The sequence below is a fragment of the Anomaloglossus baeobatrachus genome, chromosome 4 (assembly GCF_048569485.1).
Source record: "Anomaloglossus baeobatrachus isolate aAnoBae1 chromosome 4, aAnoBae1.hap1, whole genome shotgun sequence".
NCBI lineage: Eukaryota > Metazoa > Chordata > Amphibia > Anura > Aromobatidae > Anomaloglossus > Anomaloglossus baeobatrachus.
The window spans coordinates 431800919-431816344 of NC_134356.1; the positions used below are offsets into that span (position 1 = coordinate 431800919).

At 43.5% G+C, this 15426-nt stretch overlaps 1 protein-coding gene across 1 annotated transcript in view; it reads left to right on the forward strand.

Annotated features, from left to right (window-relative positions):
• Positions 1-628: 628 nt before the first annotated feature.
• LOC142301615 (TRPM8 channel-associated factor homolog) overlaps positions 629-15426 on the forward strand; it is a 123044-nt gene continuing 108246 nt past the window's right edge. The window contains exons 1-2 of the mRNA XM_075342643.1: positions 629-642; positions 2399-3019. Of these exons, the coding sequence (XP_075198758.1) occupies positions 2403-3019 (617 nt within the window). The 5' untranslated portion in view covers positions 629-642; positions 2399-2402. The remainder of the gene's footprint in view (positions 643-2398; positions 3020-15426) is intronic.

A 15426-nucleotide genomic window follows, 5' to 3' on the forward strand; every position in this document is an offset into this window, starting at 1 on the left:
TGCCTAAAGGCTACTTTACACACTGCGATATCGGTCCCGATATCGCTAGTGTGGGTACCCGCCCCCATCTGTTGCGCGACACGGGCAAATCGCTGCCCGTGTCGCACAACAGCCGTCACACATACTTACCTGTCCGGCGACGTCGATGTGACGGGTGAACCGCCTCCTTTCTAAGGGGGCGGTCCGTGCGGCTTCACAGCGACGTCACTGAAGCGTCACTGAACCGCCGCCCAATAGCAGCGGAGGGGCGGAGATGAGCGGGACGTAACATCCCGCCCACCTCCTTCCTTCCGCATAGCGGCCGGGAGGCAGGTAAGGGGAGCTTCCTCGTTCCTGCGGCGTCACACGCAGCGATGTGTGCTGCCGCAGGAACGAGGAACAACTTCGTTACTGCTGCAGTAACGATTTTTAAGAATGGACCCCCATGTCGCCGATTAGCGATTTTGCACGTTTTTGCAACGATGCAAAATCGCTTATCGGTGTCACACGCAGCAACATCGCTAATGCGGCCGGATGTGCGTCACAAATTCCGTGACCCCAACGACTCCGCATTAGCGATGTCGCAGCGTGTAAAGCCCGCTTTAGATGGCAATATTGGGAAGGCTCTAAAAAGTACCAATAGCTAGAAATATGGTTCATTGGCAAATTTTGAGCAGGCACTAAAAAGTACCAATACCTAGAAATGTGGTTCACTGGCTAATTTTGAGCTGGCACTAATAAGTAGCAATACCTAAAAATGTGGTTCACTGGGTAATTTGGAGCAGGCACTAATAAGTAGCAATACCTTTTAGATCATTCACTGGCAACTCTTTAGCAGGCACTCACAAGTAGCAATTCCTATTTAATGCCAATTTTTGGCACACACCTTTCCCTACACTGCACGTCCCTATTCTATACTATCGCTCTCCTATTTATCTCAACTTCCTATGATTAAACCTTTAGGTAAGCTGTCAAACAACAGCATCGGCAGCACTTTTCCTAAGCGTTAACATTCCCAAAATGGCGTAGATGCCGCATGTCCTCCTTTTATATGCAGAAGGACATGTGACTTAAGGCCCTGTCACACACACAGATAAATTTGTGGCAGATCTGTGGTAGATCTGTGGTTGCAGTGAAATTGTGGACAATCAGTGCCAGGTTTGTGGCTGTGTACAAATGGAACAATATGTCCATGATTTCACTGCAACCACAGATCTGCCAAAGATTTATCTGTGTGTGTGACAGGGCCTTTAGGCAGCCAATGACACAAGCCCTTGTTACTGAACCTTATGGATGTTTTCTGCTCTGTGATTGGCTGTAGGAACATCCACAGATAAAGTTAAGAAAAAAGTGCACTGCTCCTCTGGCTTCTCCTGAGTCCTGAGTCTGACTCCCTCCACTCATTAAACACATCCCCCTGTTCATCATGCAGCACCAAAATCCTATCCAAAAGCATATGATCCATCATTAAGGCATGGCTTATTTGCCAAAACTAGTTGGATTTCTTTTCCATGCATCAGCTCTGTTGGTGCCAGTGCAGATTATTTTTAACATGTAAAATAAATTTAGGATTTTATTCCTCTATTTATGCCTAAGCTCACTGGATTTTGTTTCTCCTGTATCCAAAAGCATAACATGTTATTAGAAAAGCATTTTTGGCAAAATCAATCAGTTATCGAACAAAACCGAACATTTCCGATTTTTGGGACAAGTATTAGCTCGAGTTGAACCGGCTAAGGCTCGTACCGAATTTGAGATTGGTAAACCTTTATCAAATCTGCTTATCTCTAGTCCACACATCACAGCCTGAAGTTGGACCATGTTTCATTTTCACTAACGTTTGAATTTGGCCTTATACTGAGTGTAGTAAGCGCAGCTACAGGTGCTGGACTGAAACCCTACACAGAATGGATGAGTAGTGACTGGAGTGCTGTTTCTAGACTTGACATTCACTGGAATGAGATCGTACTGAGTACATAAAAAGTGCTCTCCTGTTTTATAAAGTTATTTATATCTGAGGTGCACCACATAAAATCATAGCATTAACCCTGATTCCAAGAAAAGAGCAGGTGGATTGGCCACCATCTTAGAGGTAGGTTAAAATTACTTTTCAATCAAATATCCAAAAATCAGAGCAGAACACTAGAAATAAAGAAAGTTAGGATTCCCTATCATGACGGGTTCTAAAAAAATTTAAATGATAGGGTCTGTTCAGTTTTTGTAATGGAACCTGCTCTCATTTTGTGTTATATTGTTGACCAATTGCCTAACAGAGGCTCCTAATACAACCTTGAAAGCATATGTGAACAAAGTATAAGGACATTGATTAAAAAGTTGTTGTTTTTTAACTTATACAAAACCTTTACAACAAAAAATATTGATATTGTAACCAAAATTTTATTTGTATTACAGCTTATAAAAATATGACTTCGGAGAAAGATTACTACTCCCTTGTCAAGGACATCAGAAGCCTAGATTTCTCTGGTGACATGTTGCCATCCAATCTGTTTCTGACTGGTGACACCTCATTCCCAGTTTTAGTGAATCCTAAAAATCATGTTCTTGTTGCTGCATCTAAATACGGAAAAGGACGAGTAGTAGTTATGAGCCATGAAGCATATTTGGATCATCCTGCAATAATGAATTTCCTGAAGAATGCAATAACCTGGCTGAAACCATCTTCAGAAGCAGTAATTGGTGTTGACAAAAACTTCAAAAATTTAGAGAAGGCCCTTTCTCAATCTGGATACAAAGTGGAGAAAATCTCTGGTCTGAAGAAAGGTTTGGGAGTGCTCTGCATATCTGGATATGATGATAGTCAGGCTGTGGAGATTGTATCCTTTGTAAAACAAGGAGGAGGTCTTCTTATCGGAGCTCAGGCCTGGAATTGGGCAAAAAGCCACAAACAAGATAGTGTTCTGCTCCATTTCCCAGGAAATAAAATAAGTTCTGTTGCTGGAGTGTATTTCACTGCTGAATATGGAGAAAAAGGTGTTTTTGATGTGACTGTCCACATTCCAAAGACACCATGGTGCAATGAGTGAGTAAATAAAATATACAAGATATCAAATCATGTAGAAATATAATTGTAATTGTATCATAAAATTACTGTAAAGTAAATTTCCAGGTTACTTTTCTCAGAGATGCTTCCTGCTCATGTTTCAAAACCTTATTGTTTGTTCCACTATGTTCTCATGATTTACATTTATATTGTTACTGTGATGACATGATATAGCAACATGTGACGACTGCTAAAAATCATTGGGGTCTATATTTCCAATGCACAAATGTAGCCAAGAACAAATGTAAAAAAAATGCAAAGCATAATTTGTTAGAAGAAATGACCCATAGGGTTTAAATGTTATCACACAGAAGACACACATAGCAAGAAAGGACATGTGACAAGTAAATTGTAAATGAGTGTCATACAACTAAATGTTAACACAAAGTTGGCATATAACAGTACCAGCTGTAAAGCACAAATATACAACATATAGAAAAGCTTAAAGGGAATCTGTCACACCTTTCACCTTTTTGAACGTTAATATGGGTATACAGGTTATACGATGCTGAATATAGTCTTACCTGTATGCCTCATAGCACATGACTTTGTTACGCGGGAGGACGATTAGAGCAAAACTAGTAACAGCTATAACGCCTCCCAAGGTCCTCTGAGCAGATGACAAAGCCACAGATGGACAGGCAGCCAAACGGCACAACTTCAGAGGAAAACAAAAATAAAAAACACAATCAGTGGTGTTCGCAGCACACCACCGAGAACAGGACTTTTCCTGTTAACAGCACAGGGAGACCTGCGGAGAATTGTCTGTGTGCAAAGGGAGCACAGCCGGACAGAGGACGCAGCCAAGTTGACGTCACTGAGCTGCCTTAGTATGGTTAGAGTGGTAAGACAGGAGCGGGTTAGCTGACCCTGGGTGTACTTCGCCATGATTCTTGGTGCGATGAACACCAGATGCCTAATCCTGCCTACCGCTTCTAAGAACTCCTGCAGCCCAGTCACAAGCACTACAGAGCTGATGGAGCTTGTGGCCACTACAGACTGCTCTGCACCAATAGTGTCACTGAGCTAGAAAGACGCTCGCACAGCCATGGGCATCATCCAGGGTCTTTTATAGCCTAAGCCCTGCCCCAAGCCAGATGCCAGATGGCAATGGCGCAGGCCGCGGTTACTCAGGGACAGCCACTCAGGGACAGCCATGTCACCAATGACGTCATCGACAGCCAGTCAGCTACTGCCACGTCACCGGTGATGACCGCGATGGCCAATCAGGAACCGCCGCATCACTGGTCATGCCACGCATATTCGCAGTAGCGGGAATCCCGCACTTAGAGCCTGGAGAGGCAGCAGGAACCCGCGCATGCACAGTAGGGCAAAACGGGGAATGAGGACGGGGCAGGAGTGGTTCAATATTTCAACAGACTTGTTGCTGAAATCTCATCATTTATCGCTTTATGCTGATGTGTTCTTCTAGGCTATGGGGTGTATGCTGCCCAGAAGATGGTCCAGCCTGCTTTAATTATTAGCATCCTTTTTGCCGCCTAGTAGCATCACAGTCTGTCCCGCCTGTGACGTGTAGTTTCTGCTCTGAAATCCCGTTCCTGAGCAATAAAAGTTCAAAGGAAGCAAAACAGAGATTAAAACAGGACATTTATACTTACCAAGTTTTCTGCTTGGCTGTCACACTACTTCCGGGTGTGCTCATTTGCCCTCATGCATATTCACTGTTTACCTCGCCCACCTTCTGTGACAGTGTAAAAATAAATAAATAATTTGAAAAAATAATGTAGGGTCCCCCTGTGTATTGATACTAAGCGCAGATAAAGCAGACAGCTACAGACTGTAGCCCCCAGCTGTACGCATTATATTGGGATGTATCAAAAAATAAGTGACCCCATGCAGCTTCTTTTTTTTTATTATTTAAGTAAATACTTAAAAAAACAGCGTGCAGTCATCCCCCCACCATTTTAATACCCAGACAACAAAAAGCCGACAGCTGGGGTAGGTGTTCTCAGGCTGAGGAGGACCATGGTTATTGGCCCCCCCAACCTAAAAATAGCAGCCCGCTGCTACCCCGGAATTGTCGCATACATTAGATGCAACAATTTGTTGCTTTACCTGGCTCATTGCCCTGTTGCGGTAGCAGTCAAGGTAATATAAGGGGTTAATAACAGCTGTGATTTGTCAAAAAATCACGGGGGTTATCAAACCGAGGTTAGTAATGTGTAACCGCCCCATTACAAACCCTGTAAGTAAAAGAACAATAAACACAGAGAAACATCCTTTATTGAAAAATCACCCTCTTTCACCAATTTAATAAGCCCCAAAACATCCCTGCATATTTGACGCAACTCACATGAGGTTCCACGATGATCCCATCTTTGCTACACCTGAGGTCCCAGTGCATGGTTGCATTAGAAAACGTGATCGCTTACTGTGTCCGTCAGGGACATTTCAACAACAAGGAATCTGCTATGAGCCATAGAGGTAAGACTATGTTCAGCATCCTATTAACTGTATGCTCATATTAACAGTTTATAAAGGTCAAAGTGGTGACAGATTCCCTTTAAGAGGACAACTCCTTCTGATTCCACATGTTTCCCTAAGGTAAAATAATACTGTAAAGACTATACTCACCTTCCATACCAGCGTTTTTCCAGCGGTATCTGGGATCACAGTGCTGGGGCTCACGTGGAGTTGTGACATTACGCAGGTTCCGTGTCCAATCAGCATCACTATCTTTCTCCTCGCTTTTGGACCTAACAAACAATCAACAAGAAGTCAGTGCAGCTGCAATGGTCACTTCCAGTTGATTAATTCGTTTAGTCCGAAGGGATATAGCAGCTGGCGTTGATTTACGCTGGGCTTGCGTAACGTCACAACCCCACATGAAACCCAGAGACCACTGGAAAGGTGCTGGTAAGGGAGGTGAGTATAGTATTTAATATTTTACCAGGGAGAAATATGTGGAATTAGGAGTTGTTGTCCTAGTAGTGGACAACTTCTTTAATACAGCCTAAGGCCGACGTCACACGGGACGATCTATTGTACGATCGCACGAGCGATCGTACCCGCCCTCATCGTTTGTGCATCACGGGCAATTAGTTGCCCGTGGCGCACAGTTGTTAACCCCCCCGTCACACGTACTTACCTCCCAGATGACCTCGCTGTGGGCGGCGAACATCCTCTTCCTGAAGGGGGAGGGACGTTTGGAGTCACAGCGACGTCACACAGCCGTCGGCCAATAGAAGCGGAGGGGCAGAGATGAGCGGGACGTAACATCCCGCCCACCTCCTTACTTCCGCATTGCCGGCGAGACGCAGGTAAGCTACAATTCATCGCTCCCAGGGTGTCACACAGAGCGACGTGTGCTGCCTCGGGAACGATGAACAACCGGAGCGCAGAAGGAGGACCGACATTTTGAAAATGAACGACGTGTCAACGAGCAACAATAAGGTTAGCATTTTTGCTCGTTCACAGTCGTTCGGAGGTGTCACACGGTACGATATATCAAATGATGCCGGATGTGCATCACTAACGACGTGACTCCGATGACATATCGCCCGATATATCGTACAGTGTGACGCCGGCATAAGTGATCACAACCAGGGGTCACGTATGCTGTAATATATAGTCAGTATCACAATGTCTGGTCAGTAGTAGATATCACAGCAAAAATAGACACCATACATACAGGGCATTGAGAAAAATAATAGGATAATGGGATATGGAACAACAATTGCAAAAAAATTATCCATCATGCCTTCTCCTAGTGGAATGGCGCCCAGTTTCATAAGTGACAATCTACAACCTTATTTCTTTATTTTTGAAACATGCTTTGCAGTAATGAACTATACCATATGTCAATGTCTATATTTACTTTGGTGAAACCCTCTCCCTAATAATATATACAGAACCCATATGTATGCATATAAAGTTGAAACCAGAAGTTTACATACACTATCTAAAAAGTCACATCTGCATGTTTTTCTTACTATCTGACATAAAGACAGAATAAACCTTTCCCATTTTAGGTCAATTAGGAACCAAAATTATTTATATTTACCAATGCCAGAAAAATGAGTGAGAGAAAATGTTTTAAAGCATTTTTATTACTTTCTGCAAATTAAAAAGTTTACATACATTTCACTAGTGTTTGTTAATATTTGGTATCATTGCCCTTAAACTGTATGACTTGGGTGAAATGTTTTGGATATCTTTCCACAAGCTTCTCATAATAGTTGTCAGGAATTTGGGCCCATTCCACCTGACAGATCTGGTATAACTAAGCCAGTGGCGTAGCAATTGCTTTTGCCGCCTGGGGCGGTCGTCAAATTTGACACCCCCCTCCATTGGCCGTCAATAATCCAGAAACCTTTAAAATCTGGAAAGCCATCAAAATATTTATTTTTCATGGAACTACAATCAAAGATCTAATTGTATACTGCTGCTATTAGTCCTAGACTTTCACCTTTTTACACACATACAGTGCCTACAAGTAGTATTCAACCCCCTGCAGATTTAGCAGGTTTATACATTCGGAATTAACTTGGCATTGTGACATTTGGACTGTAGATCAGCCTGGAAGTGTGAAATGCACTGCAGCAAAAAAGAATGTTATTTCTTTTTTTATTTTTTTTTTTAAATTGTGAAAAGTTTATTCAGAGGGTCATTTATTATTCAACCCCTCAAACCACAAGAATTCTGTTTGGTTCCCCTAAAATATTAAGAAGTATTTCAGGGACAAAGAACAATGAGCTTCACATGTTTGGATTAATTATCTCTTTTTCCAGCCTTTTCTGACTAATTAAGACCCTCCCCAAACTTGTGAACAGCACTCATACTTGGTCAACATGGGAAAGACAAAGAAGCATTCCAAGGCCATCAGAGACAAGATCGTGGAGGGTCACAAGGCTGGCAAGGGGTACAAAACCCTTTCCAAGGAGTTGGGCCTACCTATCTCCACTGTTGGGAGCATCATCCGGAAGTGGAAGGCTTATGGAACTACTGCTAGCCTTCCACGGCCTGGACAGCCTTTGAAAGTTTCCACCCGTGCCGAGGCCAGGCTTGTCCGAAGAGTCAAGGCTAACCCAAGGACAACAAGGAAGGAGCTCCGGGAAGATCTCATGGCAGTGGGGACATTGGTTTCAGTCAATACCATAAGTAACGTACTCCACCGCAATGGTCTCCGTTCCAGACGAGCCCGTAAGGTACCTTTACTTTCAAAGTGTCATGTCAAGGCTCGTCTACAGTTTGCTCATGATCACTTGGAGGACTCTGAGACAGACTGGTTCAAGGTTCTCTGGTCTGATGAGACCAAGATCGAGATCTTTGGTGCCAACCACACACGTGACGTTTGGAGACTGGATGGCACTGCATACGACCCCAAGAATACCATCCCTACAGTCAAGCATGGTGGTGGCAGCATCATGCTGTGGGGCTGTTTCTCAGCCAAGGGGCCTGGCCATCTGGTCCGCATCCATGGGAAGATGGATAGCACGGCCTACCTGGAGATTTTGGCCAAGAACCTCCGCTCCTCCATCAAGGATCTTAAGATGGGTCATAATTTCATCTTCCAGCAAGACAACGACCCAAAGCACACAGCCAAGAAAACCAAGGCCTGGTTCAAGAGGAAAAAATCAAGGTGTTGCAGTTGGCTAGTCAGTCTCCTGACCTTAACCCAATTGAAAACTTGTGGAAGGAGCTCAAGATTAAAGTCCACATGAGACACCCAAAGAACCTAGATAACTTGGAGAAGATCTGCATGGAGGAGTGGGCCAAGATAACTCCAGAGACCTGTGCCGGCCTGATCAGGTCTTATAAAAGACGATTATTAGCTGTAATTGCAAACAAGGGTTATTCCACAAAATATTAAACCTAGGGGTTGAATAATAATTGACCCACACTTTTATGTTGAAAATTTATTAAAATTTAACTGAGCAACATAACTTCTTGGTTTGTAAGATTTATGCATGTGTTAATAAATCCTGCTCTTGTTTGAAGTTTGCAGGCTCTAACTTATTTGCATCTTATCAAACCTGCTAAATCTGCAGGGGGTTGAATACTACTTGTAGGCACTGTATGTAGGCCTATTATACTCACACAGCTCTGCTGCATACATACAGACACACACACACAGCTCTGCTGCATACATACAGACACCCACAAAGCTCTACTGCATACATACAGACACACACACAGCTCTACTGCATACATACAGACACACAGCTCTGCTGTGTACATACAGACAGACAGACAAACACAATTGTGCTGCATACATACAGACACACACAACTCTGCTGCATACATACAGACACACACAACTCTGCTGCATACATGACAGTACGGCCCCCTGAAGAAGTAATCAAAACGTGCTCGTCGGGGCACGTTTTTCTTGGGCACCACTAGCCAGAATGGGTGAGTGATTGACTATTAGGGTTTTGGTTCATAGGTTTAGGTTTTCAGCATTTGATAATATGGATTAATTATTATGTGTGAGTTCCTCTACAGAGTTCTCACTTTATCCTTTATCCTATGTCCGCTTCCCAATGTATGGTAATGATGTTCTTCTGACATGTGTACAGCCCCTATACTCTAGCAATCTAATTTTCCTATGGAGTCTCTACTTTTAGCCTATGGCTGTGTTGTAATTTATGGTAATAATGCTGTATAGACATGTCTAGAGTTCTTTATTTATAACTATTTAATCTTTCCATACTAGATTTTCCCATACAATCATTTAATCCTGTTTATTGATATACTCTTGCCACATGTGGGGTGTTGGCCCTATGTGAATTGCCATCAGTGACACTCCTTAAAAAAAGCCTGATTAATTGTTATATGATTTTTTTATTTTTGTCTTTGTATGTTACTTCTTGTAATTTATTTATTTGGTTATATGACTACGGTAACCTTTTGTTCTCTTGTTATGCAAATTCTGTTTTGGGGTGTAGCCTTTATAATTGTTGGATATGGTGTCATATTCTGCCCTCAACTTTGAAATTTGTACATACAGACAGACAGACACACACAACTTTGCTGCATACATACAGACAGACACACACAACTCTGCTGCATACAGACAAACACACACAGCTCTGCTGCATACATATAGACAAAAACACAGCTCTTGGGGGCCCACACACGCGGCTCTGGGGGGCCCACACACGCGGCTCCGGGGGCCAGCATATACGGCTCAGGGGGGGGCAGAGCATACACTTGGGGGGAGCAGAAGTCCATACAGTTCACTGGGGCCCATAAACCGAGTGGCTGGGAGGCAACATACAAGTCGAGTGGGGGGGGGAGGGGTGTAGCACATACCGCTCGGTCACGGAGGAGAGGGGGACAACACAGTGCCGGAGGGATGCGCTGTACTGGGGATTACTGGCTGGCACTGCGCCTCCTTCATCTGTGGGACTGAGCAGGATGCCGTAGTGGTAGCTCCGCCCACAGATGAAGCTCAAACCAGGAGGACGCAGCGAACGCTGTGGTCTGTGTGCCTTAAAGGGACGGCAGCCACAGTTTCCTGCCGACGACTGTGGCCCCCGAGACTCGGCCCGGGGGCAGCAGAACTGAAGGTGAGTGGCCAAAATGCCACCCCCCTGACACGTGCCACCCAGGGCGGACCACCCCCTCTGCCCCCCCTTTGCTACGCCACTGAACTGAGCCATGTTTGTCGTTCACCTTGCTCGCACCTGCCTTTTCAGCTTTGCCCCAATTTTCCATAGGATTGAGATCCTGGCTTTATGATGGCCACCCCAAAACCTTGACTTTGTTATCCTTAAGCCCCCTTGTTAGTAGTTTGGCAGTATGTTTCAGGTTATTGTCCATGTGATAGACCCATTTCCACCCAAGCTTTAATGTCTTGAGATGTTGCTTCAGTATTGACATACAATGTTCTTGCCATCTATTTTGTGAAGTGCACCAGTCCCTCCTGCAGTACAACAACCCCATAAATTTATGCTGCCACCCCCGTGTTCTTATTCTTGAAAGCTTCTCCTTTTTTCTGCCAAATGTAATGATGGTCATTATGGCCAAACAGTTCAATTTTAGTTTTGCCGGACTACATGATATGTCTCCAAAAATCAAGGTCTTTGTTCCTGTGTGCATTTGCAAACATTAATTTGGCTTTTTTAATGTTTCATTTGGAATAACGGCTTCTTCCTGGCAGAGAGGCCTTTCAGCCCATGTTGATACAGTTCTCATTTCACTGTGGATAATGACACAATCTTACCAGCTTCCGCCAACATCTTCACAAGGTCTTTTGCATTTGCTCTTGGGTTGATATGCACATGTCTGACCAAAGCACATTCATCTCTGGTACACAGAACCCGTCTCTTTCCTGAGCGGTATGATGGCTTGGTATTCCCATCTTGTTTGTACTTGCAAATAATTGTTTGAACAGATGAATGAGGCACCTTCAAGCATCTGGAAATTGCACCCAAAGATGAACCAGACTTGTGCAAGTCCACAATTCTCTTCCTGAGATCTTGGCTGATTTCTTTTGACTTTCCCATGATGCTAAACATAGAAGCAGTGTGTTTTAGATGTGCATTAAAATACATCCACAGGTGTGTCTCTAATTAACTCAGATATTGCTAATAAACCTATCAGAAGCTTCTAAAGACATGACATCATCGTATGGGCTGTCCCATATTGTTTAAAGGCATAGTACTCTTAAGGCCACTTTACACGCAGAGATAAATCTTTCGCAGATCTGTGGTTGCAGTGAAATCATGGACATATTGTTCCATTTGTACACAGCCACAAACCTGGCACTGATTGTCCACAATTTCACTGCAACCACAGTAACCACAGATCTGCCAAAGATGTATCTCTGTGTGTAAAGTGGCCTTTAGTGTATGTAAACTTTTGACTTTGCAGAATGTAATAAAAATGCCTTAAAACATTCTCTCTCTCGTTATTCTGACATTTGGCAAATATAAATATTTTTGGTTCCTAATTGAACTAAAACGGGAAAGGTTTATTCTGAATTCATGTCAGATAAGGAGAAAAACATGCATATGTGTCTTTTTAGATAGGGTATGTAAACTTCTGGTTTCAACTGTATCTATGCATGTATGTATATATACACATGTACATACAGTCATGGCCAAAAGTTACAAGACTGACACATATTTTTGTTTTCACAAGGTTTGATGCTCAAGTTTTTATTATGTTAATTTGGATCAACTCCAGATTAGTGATGGGCGGACCCGGACTGTAAAAGTCTGGATCCGCACGGGTTCCAAAGTACACAAGCGCCGACACTGGGCTTGGAGTTTTCAGGAAACTCTGGGTAACGATCCAGGTCAGGCAACTTGGGTAATTTTAAAAATAAGGGAAAAGTGGAGAACAGGCACGTTACACTTACCAAGTCTCTCACGAAGCTGTAAACTGCTTTCAGGCCACTCACACTACTTTCGGGACCACTCATTAACCTCATACATATGTACTGCTTCCCATGCACACCTGCAGTCCCGATGCCGCTGATTGGTTACAGTCAGACACGCCCCCATGCTGTGTGACAGCGTAGCTGACTGCCTTCAATCAGAGATGCTGTCTGTGCATCTCCATTGGCTTAAAATTTAATAAACTAATAAAAAATTGGCATAGGGTCCCCCATGTTATGATACCCATCACAGATAGAGCATACGGCTACAGGCTGCAGCTCACAGCCGTGCGCTTATCTTGGCTGTGTATCAAAATATGAAGGAACGAATGCAGCTTTTTTTTAAAAAAAAAAAAATAATTAAAAAAATTCTCAGGCTGGGAAGACCCATGCTTATTGGGCTCCTAGCCTAACAATAGCAGCCTGTAGCCTCCCAGGATTGTCGCATCCATTAGATGCAGCAATTTCTGAACTTTACCTGGCACATCCCAATTGCCCTGGTGCGGTGGCAATCAGGGTAATAAGAAGTGAATAACAGCTCACAGCTGCCACTATGCCCTAGATTAGTGGCATAGTGACCCTCAATTACTAATTTGTCAGTGAAAAGAAATAAACACAAAAAATTCTTTATTTGAAATAAAATGTAAAAAACAACTATTGCACCCCTTTATTAACCCCCAAAACACCCAGATCCAATGTAATCCACACAACATCACATGAAGATTCCAGCTCTGCCATATTACTAAAGGCATAGCGCGCATTGTTATGATTCAGGAACCGAGGAGGATCAAAACATGCAGAATCCCAAGTGGCAACAGAATGGCTGGAACCTTAACGGATTGCAGACCAAATCCTGACACACAACTAGAAGTAGCCGTGGGACGAGCCTACGATGACCTAGTCGTCTCGACACAGCCGGAGAACTAAATATTCTCACAGATAGAGATATAAGAAAGCTAATCTGCCTCAGAGCAGTCCCCTAAGATAGATAGATAGCTCTTCACATGTAAAGGCTACGGTGACATAGAAAAACACAATACAAAGCTAGAAAAGACAGATTCAGCAAAGATGAGGCCCAAACTATCTTTATAGGAAAGGATTTGAAGGAGCACTGTCTGCAACTGTAAAAAAACTCTAATATATCCCAATCTGACCCTGATTGCCAGTCCTCTACAGGGGTGTGTCTTTCATTCCACAAATCAACTGCACTGATGGCACTGACCACAAGAGGGAGCCCCAAACTGGAAAATGTATTCACAACAGCACGGGTATAGAACATGACTGCATGCTGTGAGATCCAGGCAGAGACTGAGCTGCGTGATGAGCGGTGATGTCACTTAGGTTAATTGCGGTCTCAGCTGGAGGTTCCCACATTCCTTCATCTGTGACCACAGGTAACTTGACCTCAGGTAAGCTCATTGCACTAGTGACCTCATGTCAGGTGAAGTTACGGAGTCCATAGATCTTCATCTCCTGGCAGAAAACTGCATATTTTTTTTGCCAAAGATGCAGACTTTGTGCTGAAATTTAAACACCATATTTCTGCACCCAGTCTACACTTCCTGGCAAAAAAATCACATCAATACTGCATCATAATGCATGCTGTTTTTATGCAATTTTGCCAGGAGTTATAGATTGGTTGCAGATGTATGGTGTAAAAATATCAGCAGAAAAAATTCCCAAAAAAAGTTTAGACGCCAGTCGGTGTGGGTTTCTGCCAGGTGAAAATCTGCTGATGAAATCTGGTGCCGACAGCATCAAATTTGCATCTCCTGGCAGAAAATCACACCAAAATGGCATGAAAATAATTTTTGTGCAGCTTTCTGCCAAGAGATGCAGATTTGGTGCTGAAATTTTTACACCACATTTCTGCACCTAATCTACACCTCCTGGCAAAAAATGCATCAAATCTACATGCGTTATGATGCTGTATTGCTGCAATGTTTTGCCAGGAGGTGTAGATAGAGTGCAGGAATATGGTGTAAAAAATCAGCATATCTTGGTGGTTTTCTAACAGGAGATGCAGGTCTGTGAGCTCAGTGACCTCACCTGAGGTCACTGAGTTTAACGAGGTTACCTGAAGTCAGGTTACCTCAAGTCATAGGTGGACGACCGTGGCAACCACCAGCTGTGACCACAACTAACCTGAGTGACGTCACCACATGGCTCAGTCTCTGACAAAAGCTCGCAGCAGGTGGTCATGTTCTATGCCCACACGCTGTGCCTTCAGTATTTAGCAGAGCTGGAATCATCATGGGACCTCATGTGGATTACATTAGACCTGAGGGTTTTGGAATTAATAAAGGGGTGAAACAGGGTTTTTTTGTATTTTATTTCAAGTAAAAGATTTTTGGGTGTCTCATAGACACTCCCCATTACTAATCTAGGGCTTAGTGGCAGCTGTGAGCTGTCATTAACCCCTTATTTTCTCAATTGCCTCTGTACCAGGGCAATCAGGATGAGCTGGCGCAATTTGTGGTATTGTTGCATCGAATGGGCGACTGCATTTTGCAATATTTATTCTGGGGGGCAATAAGCATTGTACTCCCCAGCTTGAGAATACCAAATCCCAGCTGTCGGCTTTATCATGACTGGGTATCAAAATTGGAGGGGACCGTAAGCCGTTTTTTAAAATTACTTAAATTATTAAAAAAGCCTCATGCAGTAATTCTTATTTTGATACACAGCCAATATAAGCATACAGCTGGGGGCTGCAGCCTGTAGCCTTATGCTTTATCTGTGCTGTGTATTATAATATGGGGGGACCTTACACCATTTTTTAAAGTGTATTTATTTTTACACCAATAGAGACACACTCACAGTGAATCTGACTGGTTGCAGTCACACACACTGCCACCAATCAGAGATGTGGGGACTGCCTGTGGGCATATGTATGAGGTAATGAGCGGCCCTGGAAGTAGTATTAGAGCCATGCAGGAGATCCTGTAAGTATAACGCACTGGGTCCAATCCCCCTATCCCTTCTAACACCCTTTTAAAGCACCAGATTCTGCTCCCCATAGACTTATATGGGAACT